General features: G+C 43.5%; 1 protein-coding gene across 1 annotated transcript in view; it reads left to right on the top strand.

Moving 5' to 3' along the window:
• Positions 1–6,785, top strand: part of ADAP1 (ArfGAP with dual PH domains 1) — a 424,297-nt gene extending 417,512 nt beyond the window's left edge. Inside the window, exons 10-11 of the mRNA XM_078664923.1 lie at positions 1,402–1,630; positions 5,807–6,785. Of these exons, the coding sequence (XP_078521049.1) occupies positions 1,402–1,630; positions 5,807–5,835 (258 nt within the window). The 3' untranslated portion in view covers positions 5,836–6,785. The remainder of the gene's footprint in view (positions 1–1,401; positions 1,631–5,806) is intronic.
• The last annotated feature ends 8,261 nt before the right edge of the window (positions 6,786–15,046 follow it).

Below are 15,046 nucleotides of genomic sequence, written 5' to 3'. Positions count from 1 at the left end.
CTAACCATTCCCAATAAGGTCTCAAATTGTGACAGCCTCATTAATATTCATGAGGCATGCAATTTGCGACCCCATTGGGAACCACAAACAGTGTCTGAGACACTGTTATACATTCCAATTTGCGAGTCGCAAATGCAGCGCAATTTGCGAGTCGCAAATTGGTGGGTCGTACAACATCTGGCCCCTAGGCCTTACTTATGTGAATGTGAAATTGCACATATGCTAACTAAAGTTAATTAAAATATCTTTCGTCTGCTAAACCTAAATATAACACATGAAAATAATATGTGAATTAATGAATAAATCATGTGTAAATCACGTAAGTGATGCTTATGTGGGTTCCTCCAGTCCTCCTCTCGTTGGATTGCCGTGCCACACTGTGTATCCTAACATTGAAAATGTCAGGCATCATTTCAGATCTCAGGTTTTCCAAGATATTGCTGGTGTTTTGGGTTGAAGACATCATGTTGCTACTGGATGTACAGGGAGTTCTTCTAAAGAATGCTTCAGCACCTTTCTGCAGACAGAATCCTTGCATTGGGCTGATGTTAGGCCACTCTCTTTTTCCACCCTGGAGTTGGAATAAAGGCTAGTCAAGGGGTGGAACATATATTCATTATGTAGAGGTGGAGCATACATTCATTGTGTTTCTGGCCTTCTGCCACTCTACATTCTATGCTGTTTAGCTCCCCAACCTGCCTAAAATGCCCAGCATCATGCATTTCACCACCAGCAGGGGCTTCAAGACCAGTGCAAGGATTCTTGGTGCTACAGGCAAAAATGCATTTTTTGCTTGTTTGCCTCCTCAAACTAGAAAAAAAATTGTATTTGCAACTCACAGCTACAATTGGGCACACTAAATCGCTCCCTGTTGATCACATCCTGCCTGTACTAATCGATGCATCGGACCTGGGTGGGACATAGAATGGTCAAGCAGAAGTCTCTGTCTGGGGCAAAACCAGTGGCGTAGCTAGCCCATGTGCCGCCCATGGCGGTCTCTGTGTTTGCCACTGGCGGTGGCATCTAAGAGGGGGGGGGGGGCGCGATGCTGGCGATTCCAGAGACGACCTCAGGTAAGAGTGGGGGAGTCAGGGGTGCTGACGATTCCTGCAATGGCCACAGGTAAGGGGGTGGGAGTCCTCCACCCCCAAGACTCATGCCGCCCCCCCCTTGCTACGCCACTGGGCAATCAAAATTCAACTTGGAATCCTATTTTACCACCAGAATTATTGTTTGGCCACCTTGAGGCAGAATTCTTTGGAGTAATTCCATTTGTGTTACAGGTTGGATAATAGTTTTTAGTAGTCTTTTCATTAACAGAATATGGACAGTACAGACACTAACAGGAATCACAACCCAGGCATGGTTTCGACACACATAACCCCTCTTCCTTCATTGTAGGACGCTTTTGCCAGAGGTGAAGTTTTTGTTGGAAGCAAAGAAAACAGTTACAAGGTATTGAAGGGACTTCCTCAGTCGACACAGGGACATCATTGGCAGCATGGAATCACTATTGTGACACCCGTCAGAAAATTTCTCTTCACCTGCGAGACTGAAAGCGAACAACTGGAATGGATCGCTGCTTTCCAGACGGTCATCAGCAGGCCCATGATGCCCCAGGAGTATGCAGGTACATATGTGATCTTACAACAGCCCACAGATGTGTATGTCTAGCTCAGTGCTTCTATGTACTTTGTTAATAGTGATATGCAAAGTCACGACTAAGGGGCTCATTATGATGTAGGTGGGACCAACACCGACGGTGTGTCGGTCCCACTGACATCTGAAGCAGCGGTCAGACTGCTGCATTACAGTGCGGTCAGTCCGTAAGCGGTCTGACCGCTGGGGTTCCGACCGGCTCAAGGAGCCCGTTTGCCCTGCGGTCGTAATGTAATCACTACAATAAGGGCAGAGCCTGCTCAGGCATCGCCGTAGGGATTACAATGACCCTTTCCTACGGCCTTTCAGTGGCGGTCCGACCGCCATTCAAAAGCTGTCGGAAACGGATTTTGGGGGGCCCCGTTCCGCCGTGGTCTACACTATAACGCCAGTGTGGCACCACAGGTGTCCCCACAAACATCCATGCCCCATGTGGCAAGCACCATGAGGCGTCTGTCACAGGGTGCATGGGTGTTTAAAAACATGCCTTTTGGCATTGGGGCTTGTGCTGCAGCCAAAGGGCTGCAGCAAAAGCCTCAATGCCAAAAGGCATGCTTCTGACCACCTCCACGGCGGTCAGATCCTAATTAGACAGTCGGGACTGTAGACTACTTGTCGGCCAGACCCTTTACTGCAACAATGCCGGTCGGACGCTCCTCCCACCAGCATCATAATTAGGGTCTATGACTTTCTCAGAATAAGGAGCATTGTGGGAACTTTCCTGCACTTGAGCCTTTGTTCTGATTTGCATGTTGGGGTACTAATACAACATCAGGCAAATACAGATATGGGTTTGCTATTGTCACCCTATTATGAGTTCCACAGATCAGAATGGAAGATAATGAGGTAACACCACTTGGTTTACCCTGTTTCGAGCTATAGAACCCAGAATCTTGCATTGTTGCCTCACACACATTTCTCCAAGTATTACATAGGGGGATAAGTGCAGGGAAACACAGAACATCAGGGAGCTATATTCTGGTGCAAGGTTTGGGATTACAGGGGTCCTCATAATGAGGCCCTTGGGGTGTGCAAAAGTATAGACTAGAGTTTAATAGGATTTATTCAGATATGGAATTCAAGGAGAATTTTTGTTTATGCTTTCAGTTACAGACATTTTTAGAGCATGAAATGAGCCTTAGAAGCAGTGATGCGCTGTGGAAAGGAATCGCAATGATTACATTAAAAGAAGAATAAAAAATGGTGGCCAAGTAATGTCTGCAGTGTAACTGTACAAAAGGAATTAGAGAAATCCGACAGTCTTTCACTACCATCAAGATGTGTTGATTTGACATAGTGATAGCTGTTTAAAAGTCTGTAACCTAAAGTTGGTGGTCCTGGACCAGGGTCATAGTGATGCTGTGACGCAATGCTGCCTGTCCCCTATGTTCCAAGATGTCATTTACCCCAGGTTGTGTGAGCCAGAGTAGATGTTAGTTTCAGAGTATTTCAGAGTTCCTCTTGTTATTAAATACATGTTGGTACTAAGATGTCTGACTTTGCCTTTCCCAGTGAGATGGCCCTGTCCTCCTTGGTCTGTCAGATAAGGACCCAGGAGGAGATTTTACTGCTTCTGTGTGAACTGATGCAGAACGTTCATGTCATCTTACCACATGAATGCTCAAGCTAGACTCACTGTCAAGGATATTTGATGTTCTGCAATGTTGGCGTCAGCTAAAGGTCCTCTGTAGTTCAAGTGCTGTGTTTACACCAAGTGGGTACATTGTTTATAACACACACAGGCCCAGTCCAGAGGCATATTTGTACCACAACCACCCCTGGGAATTTAAGGTGCTGCATTTTTGTAGGGCAGTAGAGTCATGGATTGTCCTATTTTTTGCCACTTAGGCATCAGTTGTATCTTTGAGTGAACCAAGGTGAAGGATAATGAGAATGAATGGGGGTGTAGGCAGCGAATGGCTGGGAGGAGAAAGATTTCAGGAGCTTTGTGCATCAGTGCAGCCACATCCTTGGAGGCGGTCATGTGGAAGGGTCTCAAAACATCTCTGGAGTTAGTTCAGGGGGGGAATCATTTAAAAAAAGGGTAGTAAAGCTTGGCCACAGGTTGAGAAAAATCAAAAGCAGGCTGGCAAGCAGGGAAGAAACTTCCTGTTAATCTTGGACACCGTATGCATTTTTGTTGTATACCTAAGAAAAAGATGCCATTTTAATGAAGTAGAAATTTTAAATTCAATGTAAACCCCATGAAGAACTCCTTTAATGAGGGCACTCTAAGCAGCCAATCAATGGATCAATGGATTTTAGCAGTGCCAGTTATTACAATACAACATTCAAATTAACCCCTTGGCCGCTTCGCTAATTTCACCGCGGCGCTGGGGGGTGAGTGTGGCACTGCCATGCTCGTGACGGAGCCACACCGTCATGAGTCACAGGCGAGCTGTGCTCATGAAGGCGTGGTTCCCACACCACTCACTAAGTTGCCCGCCCAGGCGGGGAATCAGTGCCGCGTGGGCGGAAAGGCCACAGCAAGACGGAACCACGCCGTCATGAGCACACGCCGCCCGTGGCTCATGACGGCATAGTTCCGTCTTGCGCAGGGAAGGGATTAAAGGAAACAACAACTGCGCTTATGTGCACCACTTACCTAGATCTACAGAAAATCTCCCAATGCAACTTTGTATGACCGAAGCACCAGTATTTGCTAATGCTTGCAAAGGGAAGCCCCAGGTGACATGTCTGACATCACTAGCCCAGTTGGCAACCTGACCTCAACATTGCAGGTTGGGCATGGAAGCCAGTGTTAAGTAGGCAACGCAAGAAAATATATGTAAAGCGCTCTAATACCCGATTGGGTCAAGTTTGTGCTATATAAAACTCTGTAAAATAAATAAATATATTTTTATGTTTTTATTTTTTTGGGAGTGGCCAGCACGTCATGCGTCCACTTCTTAAGTCTACTTTTTGTTACGATACCGCTTCAGATTTGTTTTTTTATTTCATTCTTTAGTAAGATTCTGTACGAGTGAGGTGAAGATTGCCTCCTGAACCTATTCCTAGGAGAGCCTATCCAAATTAAAAATAAGTCTTACTGTTGATATTCACCAAAAATAACATCCAAACGAATGAGTTCATTTATTAACATTTGTGTGGGCACTTAAGACATGATGTCTTGCATTGTGTTTCACCATACAAATGCTCATGGAACAGTTTAGGAAAAAGACTACTAAATATTAGATGGCCAAGAACAAGAAGTTGCTTCAACTATTGTTTGGCAGCAAAAAAAATGAGCATGAACGAAGCGTAAATGCTCGTTAGACGCAAGCACAAATGAAGACGTAAACACAAGGCATATCAGGAGCCAATGGTTGCAATCGTAAGTCATGGTTTGGACTTTTTCTGTTATGGGTTTTAGGTACAACATGTGAAAAAAAAATCTTAAGGAAAACTGAATTCCTAGAGCCAGTGTCCCAAGTCCGGAAAGGTTCTGCTTGTTACTTGTTGCTATATTACACATGCCAATAGCTTGTGGTGTTTTCTAAAATGTCCTGCATTTTTATGACCACCACAGGTTTGGGTTGTGATGTCTTCATTGATAGAACCTCTTCAACCCCTTCCCAAAGACCCTCACTCTGAGGAGGGTCCTAGCCTGAAGGATGCAGGGACACAATAACAGAAGTATGGAGGCAGTTGCTCCCCGATGTTCAACATATCGAGTATAACACGGGGAATCAAGGCTTCCTGAAGTTTCATAATCTATACTCCATAACATTCTCTTTTTTTTGATGTTCATAGTTTATTTACGGTTCAACATAATCATAATAAGCGTCTCTTTGAAGATTTGAGAAGTACTTAGGACTGATGCATTATAGAACGCCCAACACCCTCCGCGATTACCCACCCTTTAACAAGATCTCAATCTCGCCAATTCTTTAGATTCTCCCAGTTGTCTGGCATGGTTGTGGGCACTTCTTACAAATATACAGATTGATGTACTGCTGTGCCTCCACTGTCTCTATTCCTTACCAATTTGCCTCTCCCAGATTAGACAGCTCTGGCTGACACAAAATGTTCTTGATAAGTCACATTTTGGTTGTTTTCCTGTTTTTACTGTGTGTGTTGGAGTAAGTAGACTTTGTAATGCATTCGTGCATCTAAAAAACCTAATATAATTTCTTTCTCGTTTCAGTGGAAGCTCATTTCAAACATAAACCGTAAGGGGTCTCATTACGTCGCATCAAGAAACACAAATCTCTTTACAACAAAACGTGGTTTTGTTTCCAACATGTCAACATGAAAAAAACTTAAATCTGTGAGATTGCTTTGGACAAAGAATGGACCAGAAGAATTGGGAATGGGTTCTGAAATCTGAACTTTAAGATACACCAACTTGAGGCTTCAGCACTTTTCCCAAGACTCTTCTCATTTCAGGAGCACTGAAGATGTCCATTGAAAGCATCTTAATATCAAACTTTGAGACCGCCTCGCTACACTCGTCAGGATGTTTTTGTCCCTGCGGAGACTGAGTATATGTCCAGTGCGGTTGCTCTTTTCCTGGTGTTGTGTTCAGTCTCAAGCCACCTTGGGCCAGGGCTGTCATCCAATGACACAGTCTGCACAAGGACCTTCGGCCCCACCTTTGACTGCCTCCAGTAATATAAGATTACATTGCTAAGTAAAGATCTTTCTCTTACTTAATTCTCTTGCCATGGCATCATTCCACCACCCAAGAGCCTTTTTTCAAGGATTGTGCAAGTTCATCAAACCCAAAAATACCCAATTGTTTACCTGCAAGAGTCAGTAGAAAAACAAATTCACACGAAAGGAGGTGCACAGTAAAGGGAGGGCTCTGTGCGTGGACTTTTTAAAATCTTTGCAACTTTTAGGAGTCTTTCCTGCTCGCTTTATTTCACATCGGAGATGATCCGCAAACCTGGAACCGTCCAGAAAGCTGTGATTGACTGACCTCCTTGTACCTCTTGTAGATGGCTAAAGACACAGAGCCAAGGCACAAGCCGCCCTCAACAAAGTTTCAAGATTTTGGATGTAATATGATTACAATCACATACCACCATTTCTTGACCGGTACCAGACTTCTACCTTACAAACAAACAGATTCTGTATGTAATAACAGGATAAATCTATATATGAGGCATTAATTTCTGCAATGAAAAGTCAGATGTCATGTTATTATCACAGTAGAGTTTATCTGAGGTGAACAAGCACTTCTTAGTGCTTAAAGCACTGCCTCGCCTCTTGCGAGTCAAGGCTCCACAGCACACTCAAGAATGATAGTAAATAGCGTATTACTCTCACATTTACCAGCAGAAAAGGGCTCCACTAGATGTATTGCGCATGTGTCAGGTGGGGGCTGATACAGCCCGGCCTCTTACATACACAATGCATATCTGGCATGCTGCACTAGCACCACACTGTGCATCATGTCAGATAATGGAGCTTCAGTGCTTGTCAGTCACGCCCTCTTGCCCAATCAGAAGCTGGATTAGAGAAAAAAGTCTATTTGGCACCTTCAACCCTATTCCAGCTTCTGATTGGGTACAAGCTCCTGGGTGTGCCTCTGGCTGCTGCAACCAGACAGGAGTTGGAAATCGTGGGCCTGCTCTGGTATGTTTTTTTTGTTTAAAAGTATGAGTGTGTGTTTGTGTGCTGGGAGTGCATGTGTATGTATGTGTATATGTCTTTCTGTAAGCGAGTGCCTGCAACTGTGTCTCGATGCATGTCTGCTTGTGGGCGATGTGAAAGTCTGGCTCAGGGGTTGCTAACTAGGTCCGAAGCAGAGTGCTGGATGTTGCTTTTGGGCCTCACCACTATACCAATCCACCAGCCGCCACTGGACAATGGAGCCATTTTGTCTGGCATGCTTATGTTTAACCTCGTGACTTTCCAAAGTATGAACATATCATTGGCACCTGAAGACTCTGCACAAGAATCCACCTATCAATACTGTGACTGTCCACAGAGTAAACAATGTATAGATTTTTTTTTCATGTACATTGTGTTAGGAAAAGTTAGATTTTGTACCTATCCTGGACTTAAACGTGAATGAAAAAGGGGCCCTAGAGACAACCAGGTAAAGTGTTTATCTCTTTACAGAATCCAGTCACATTTCAAGTGCTACAAAGTGAGATGTTTCCTCTCTCCGTTTATGTCCTGTTAAGCGGCTGCCCTTTTTAACTGTTGGCTCTTGCTTTTCAGAATGTTTCAGCCAGCTGTGGTAGTATTCACACCACAGCAAAAATATATATAGGCCACATTATACGACGTAAATTACTCCCTGTGAGCCTTCCAGCATCATTAATTTCCATCTGAGCCTGGTGGGTGTACTTGTACAGGGAACACTGTGGGGGCCTTGGTGGCCCTCAAGCGAGAAATCCTGTTTTGTAGAGTACATCCTCTACCTCACATCGGGATGTAAAATTCCCTAATGGGCGGTACGAAGGATGATTTGAGTCAAATTTGACACTTTTTCTAGCGGTTTTGTCACAAGTAACAGGTGAGGGACTTTGCTTTTTTTTTACACTGTGATGCCAACTGTGTTGCATGAAGAACACAAAGTGGCCAATGAAGCTCTTTATAGTAACATACCTGTTAGTTAAGTTGTATTAGCAGCCAAAACAAGTTGAGTTTCACAAGAACGCCAAGTGTCGTTGGCGACCACCAGGCATCAACCCTTTGTAATGGCTCTAGCAGAGACTCCCTGGAGGTATCACAAAGCTGACATTAGGCAGAGATTGGTGCACACTGTTTGCAATATAGGAACTGTATAGGTGAAGGGGAGGCGTTTCTGATTACCTTGGTGTACTTCTTATGGAATACTTGCTCTTCATATTCTAAAAAAACAGCATCTGAATTTAATTTGAATTTAAAATATTTGTATAGCGCAACATTCACCATGCGGTTTCTTGGCGCTGTGGAGGCTAATGTAGCAGTAAAAACAACAAAAAAACTGATGAAGTAGATAGGATTAAAGTCAATTTACATTAAGAAAAGCCTGGGTGAAAAGGGAGGTCTTAAGATCTTTTCGGAAAAAGGAGTAATGTGTGGCCAGACGCAAGTGATCGGGGAGGGAATTCCAAAAGGATGGTGCCAAGAAAGAGAAGTTGGCTCCGCCCCATTTCTTGCGTCTGTACCGGGGTACCTGGAGGAGTGATTGGGTAGATGAACGAAGCTCACAGGCAGGAATGTACTCTTTTAGTAGGGAAGAGATGAAGGCAGGGGCAGTCCCTTGGCGTGCCTGGAAAACCATACATCCGGTTTTAAAGAGGGATCGCTCCCTAACAGGTAGCCAATGTAGTGCCTTCAGTAGGGGAGTAGAGTGATGGGAACGGGGGAGGCCATACACCAATCTGGCCGCCTGGTTTTGGACCAGCTGGAGCTTTCGCAGACTATACGCTGGGATGCCGTTGTAAAGGGCGTTAGCGTAGTCCAGCCGGGAGATAACCAGAGCGGACATGATTAACTTAAGTGCAGGGGGAGAAAAGAAACGAGAAACAGAGCGGATAGTTCGAAGGACAAGAAAACAGGAGGAGACCACAGAACTGATTTGTGAGTGAAGGTTGAGATGATTGTTAAGTTTAATGCCCAGAGTTTTAACTGAGGGAGAGGGTGTAGGGGGGGATCCTAAAGAAGAAGGCCAAAAGAAAGAGTTCCAGGGACTGGAGGAACCACCCGTAAGGACCAATTCTGTTTTGTCAGGGTTCAACTTCAGATGGTTGTGGTTCATCCAGTCCCTGATGAAAATCATAGTAGACTGGAAATTAGAAATAGAACAAGGGGAGGAAGACAGGTTAAAGATAAGCTGGAGGTCATCTGCATAGTTATACACAGTGACGTCCAGTTGCTGAAGTGCAAAGATCAGAGGATAGATATATAGGTTAAACAGAAGGGGGGAAAGAGAAGAACCCTGAGGGACACCACAAGTGACTTTAAGTTGGGTGGCCGAAAAATCCCCCAACCGGACCGCCTGGGTGCGGTCCTTCAGGAAGGACGATAGCCAGACCAGGGCTGAGCCCTCGACCCCCGCTGCTCCGACACAGGAAAGTAAGATGGAATGATCCACCGTGTCGAAGGCGGCGGAAAGATCGAGGAGTACCAGAGCCTGGTAGTTGTTTTGGTCCATGCCCTCCCTGAGATTGTTCAAGATTGACACCACGACGGACTCGGTGGAGTGCCTAGGCCGGAAGCCTGCCTGGCGTGACGCTAGACCCCCATTGGCTTCTACATGGGCACTGAGGGCCGATGTTACATGTCGCTCCAGCACCTTGCCTAAGTAGGGCAAGAAAGAGATGGGACGATAATTGGCTGGAGCAGAGGGGTCAGCGCCAGGCTTCTTAAGAATGGGGACTATGGTGGCAAATTTGAGAGCTGGAATTACCACCCCCTGAGCAGCTAGTCCTCTCGGGGAGCGAGCTTGTGTCCTGCTTGCATGGTTGGTGGACACACAATGATGATGCTATATTAGATAAAGGGGCAGAAACCTGTTATTGTTAGCAGTGGTGTAAGCTCCCAAGATAAAACTGGCCCAGCCTGTCCCTCAATCTCCATGAATAACTCAAGCTCTGATGCATTTAGTCTAGTAAGCGGTCAATTATAGGATTTTCTTTTCTGGTTGTGTCTGTGCTCATCTCCAGAAAATTTTAAAAAACAAAAAATCAAAGAAAGGTGGTTGGGAACTGAGAGGTAATATGAACCATTTTTTTTAATCGATCTCATAGGAAGGACTGTGACAGAGACATGGAAGTAATGGTACTAAACACGCGAGGGTTTATAGTAGGAAAGAAATAGGTAGGTTCAATGGGCGTGCTGGTCAGTATCTTAAGCCACAATTTTTTTTAATGTTTTGTATTTGAGAGGTTGGCCATTGGGTGTTGCACTGCGTATTGAATTATTGCACACACCCGGTCTCTTTAAGTAAGCGACAGCTGTGTCTTCACCGGGGACTACAGGAGTAGGTTGGAAGCACGGTGTGCTGAAGGAGAGTGGCTAGAAGGAAGGCAGACTAGGTTATGAAGTAACATCAGCAGTGGAAATATATATCTTGTCTTATGGAATGGCCCCCTTTCTTCTCATTGGCTCCTATGATACTACTTGTGTGCAATTTGACACTAGCATGATGCATGCTTTACGTCCAGCCCGTCACCCAATCACGGACTTGCTCACTCAACCTAAACTATACAGGAATCTCCAGATCAGGTTTATTCTGCTTTTATCCTATAATTTATCTTTAATTAAATGTTATTGACTGCTGCAGAGGATTTTGACCCTCAATTGTGGGCCCAAGGCGAGGGTGCATATTTGAGGAGAAGGGCATTTAACTGCAGTTAACATCCAACTTCCTGTGGGCAATAAGCCTATTTGCACCCTTCCAGAATGGAGCATTCCACAGCAGTTAAGGAGCACAATCTTACAATGACAGACAGACAAGGAATTATAGGGGGAGGAGTTGCAGTGATCTGAGGATTGTGGGATATCATTATGAGTTCATTCAGATATCACTTCAATATTCCCACCATTGGAATATTTCTAAATCAAACCTCTGAGTTATTCCAAGCAAGAACCTTACTGTGCATTAGAGCATGCTGCCGCTGGTCACACTTGTCATTAACAGCCTGCTACCAGACAGGTCAAGAGTCATATAAAATTGGAAAGGCCTTTGTTCACCGGCACAGTCCGAGCAGAGTGACCACAATGCTTTTCGAACTTCCCACCCACTGTGAAAAGAATGTTTTAATTTTAACAGGGAGAAATAGAGAGAAAATATTGGAATATTGCACCATAAAGCCTAATCCATCTGTTAGTGGCCCTTGCCCACTTCATCGTCTTCGCCTGTGTCCTATTATCCCAGTTTTCTAATTGTAATTTGTGGTTCACCGAAAGAGACACAATGCTTCGAATCTTCTGGATGTATTCCACTCACTCCTTATATAGCCATATGGTATTATTTTGACAGATTTCAGTATCTGGTTCCACATTTCTTCCAACTCCATAGGCTCTAGCTTTGGGCAGTGCTAAAATAACTGGCTTTCAGTGTAGGGTACCAACAAAATGGCCTTCTATTTCATTGGCCTCTAACCTATAACATTGAACGAAGAAATAAAATACCTTTTTTAGGCTGCACTGACCATTCTACAATAACATTGTAAGTCACCAGTAAAGAGGAGCTCAACCATCATTACTTTACTATCAAAGGCCACAGTTCGGACACAATCCGTTGTGCAAATAAACAGCTGGTAAATATCGATAACAATGGATGTGGGGGGGGATAACACGCTTATTGAGCGTGTATGAGATTCACTATTTGTGGCAGGTTTTACTGGTATGTTTATAATTGGGGTGTTCAGTTACCACCCAAATTCGAATCTTGGTTCAGACATCGAGTGTTTGCACCTTAATCCGCAGTCATGCCCCATTCGCAATGAGGCATCTGGAATGGTCCTGCTAGATGCTTAACCTATACAAACCAACATTTTAAAACAGGAAAGTTGTAATTGTATTTATATATCGCTTACTACCCCTGACAAGGCATCGAATCGCTTTTCAGTGAGTAGTACGCTACTCTGGAACCCAAAAGGATTGGTGGTGGATTAGATCATAGTGGAGATTTTGAAAAACTAAATCGTGGGAATGTATTTTCCCCATTGACTTCTATTGAAGCAGAGGCAAACTCAAGCAGGAGACACCTAAAATAAAGCCATTTTTGGCCTGAATCAGGTTTATTGACATGTATGCCAACCTGGCTGCTTTCTTCCTTCACTCTCGTGCTGAACATTTCGAAATTGTCCTACCAGACCTCTGGCCTGGATAGTCCATACCTCACTGCTCCGCGTGTAAGCCTAAATGCCAAAAACCTCTCTTTCCTATGAAAGAGATTGCATGTTTGTAGACATGAAAGATAAAAGTAGAATCTGCAGTGCAAAATTACAAACACCAACTTCCGTTAATAATTTGTTGGAGAAAGGTATTATAATCAGTTTAATATAAGTTGGATTTAAAACTAACATGATATAGCTTAGAATGTGTAGAAACATGAAGAGAGATTCCATCTTTCCAGTAATGACCGATTTTTGCAAAACAAATTAACATGTTGCCATAAATATCTCCTTTCTGCTATCACTGTTAGTTTAGAAAAACAGATGAGTAAAAGGAAACATCAACACTGGGCTGCAATTAGGAAGTTAGAGAGAGGCTCCCATGTAATATACTTGTACATTATTACTTTTGATACCTCTACTTTGGTGGGGTACCCTCGAAATGTGATGTCACAGCTGTGGCCTTCCCATTGCACTACTGGCCCCTACATTTTAACTCTTTGTTCAGTGACCTGAAGGTCACCTTTGCCAGCCAACTGTGCTGGGACATGCAGGCAGTTGCATTTCCACAGTAGCACCACTTGAGGCGCCATAAGTAGGGGGGGGGGGGGGGGAAGAACTTTTACTTGAGTAAATGCTAAGAAATCAGTGAATCATTTTCCGAAATTTGATTGACATATTATGTAATAAATGTCTTAATACAGAAATGCCACACAAGTTAATGAGATGAAACAGGAGTGAGAGCGAGATGTTTTCGAATGTTGATGACAGTAGCAGGCAGTACTCTAGAATGTAGCCCCAGGTACAAAGAGGTGCATCCTTCAGTGAACTAATGCAATAACATCTCTGCAGTGATGTTATAAGGCAGTTTGTATATAGAAACTTACGTTTACACACACACGCATGCCCACACCATCCGCCTGATTTACGTAAATCTGTGAAATTTAGGACCCTTATTCTTAACTTTATGACCCATGTTCTTTAAATTATGTCTTTTGCGCATAACCATTATCTTTTTTATCTCAAAGAGGCTTAACTTAGGTCTGTCTTTAGTAACAGTCCTTAGTGTGTGGAATCCAATAAAAAGACATCTACAACTGTTTATTGTAATAAAATTATGCATTTCATGAATACATGCAAAATACACCAGTTTAGGATTAAGAAGTGTATACTTTTTTAAATTAATTTTAGAAATGTTTTCTTCTCTCACTTAATCATGTTCTCCAGCTATCAACAACATACCATATGAGAGTGACACAAGGTTGTCATTGAAATTATGTAAATTGCACAAAACCCTCGAGGAAGGCAAAGCCACTGTGTAAGCTATCGGTATAGACATCACTGGTTAATCTTTGCGGCCAAAAGCACACTCAACAGAGGCGAGGGACTTCAAACAAAACACCAGCGACTTGTTCGAAGAGCACAGTAAAGGTTAGCTGACGGGCTAGGGACAATCCAACATGGCTTCTTCCTCCCGACTCCACTGTAAGAGACGGCAAGCTCTGCACCGTGTACCATTTTGCTGGTGTGGATTTCCGCCACATGTTTGTGTTATATTGAGGAAAAGGAACTCCTGTTGTGCTCGGTTCAACAGTTTCTCTGCAAAACTGACAAGACTTCGGCCATGTTTTAGGATTTCTTGAAGTCAACAGCACACCTTTGATGCACGTTCTAACCCAACTAGACACTAAAAATTGAGTTCTGGGGACTTACTTTACACACTTAGCCTGAATTGCATTTTTTACATGTTTTGCGCAGTAAAATTCTACCCGGGAAAAGAAGAAAAAAAGTTACAAATGTACTAATGTCTAAATTACCCACCCCTGAACTTTAATAGTGTAAATAGCATGTTCAAATTTGTACCTAAGAATGATAACATGATCATTTAAATACCAAAAGCACTTGAGTGTGAGACTCATTTTTAAAATGAATGTTTGTAAGTGCAAATCCATACTGTTGTATCCATATGTTATGTGGCTGTGAATAAAACTGTGGTACTAAATATCATATAAGTCAATAAATTATTATGTTTAATCAATGTTGTGGGTCTGCGTAGTGTTTCTAATATTTCTTCAGCATAGTTTCTTTGGAGTGTTGCTCTCTCACGGTACTGTCCTGATCTGGTCATATGGGCTGCCGCCAAATAGGTGGACTTGGACAATGGACACATGAGTTCTTTACAACACAGTTGTATCCAAAGTTGTTGTGTTTGTTGCTTAAACAAACGCAGCAAAAAAAAATGGGGAGGGGAAACAGGTTTCATAATAATAATACAGAGTAAGGTTACTACAGATCTCTCAGCACAGTCTTCAATGTTCTCTGTGGAAAGAATGTTCTGTGCTATGGGAAAAGAAAGTAGAGGTACAGGTGGGCAGACGCGGGCCATCTTGCCATATGGTGGTGGTTGCCCTGTCCACTGCATTAGGAGTGTATTGATGTCAATGGTACTCTAAATAAGGCAGGCGAACTTCCACCTCTTTTCGGTGAATATCCGCTTCCCCAAACTATAAATAAGACCCATAGTTTTGCAAGTTCACTATGTAAAGAGTCATGTATTATCTCAAGAACTGCCACATCGTTTTTGTAGTGTTAATCATATA

This window comes from Lissotriton helveticus, chromosome 10, assembly GCF_964261635.1.
Source record: "Lissotriton helveticus chromosome 10, aLisHel1.1, whole genome shotgun sequence".
Lineage (NCBI taxonomy): Eukaryota > Metazoa > Chordata > Amphibia > Caudata > Salamandridae > Lissotriton > Lissotriton helveticus.
This window is presented reverse-complemented; position numbering and strand designations above follow the sequence as displayed.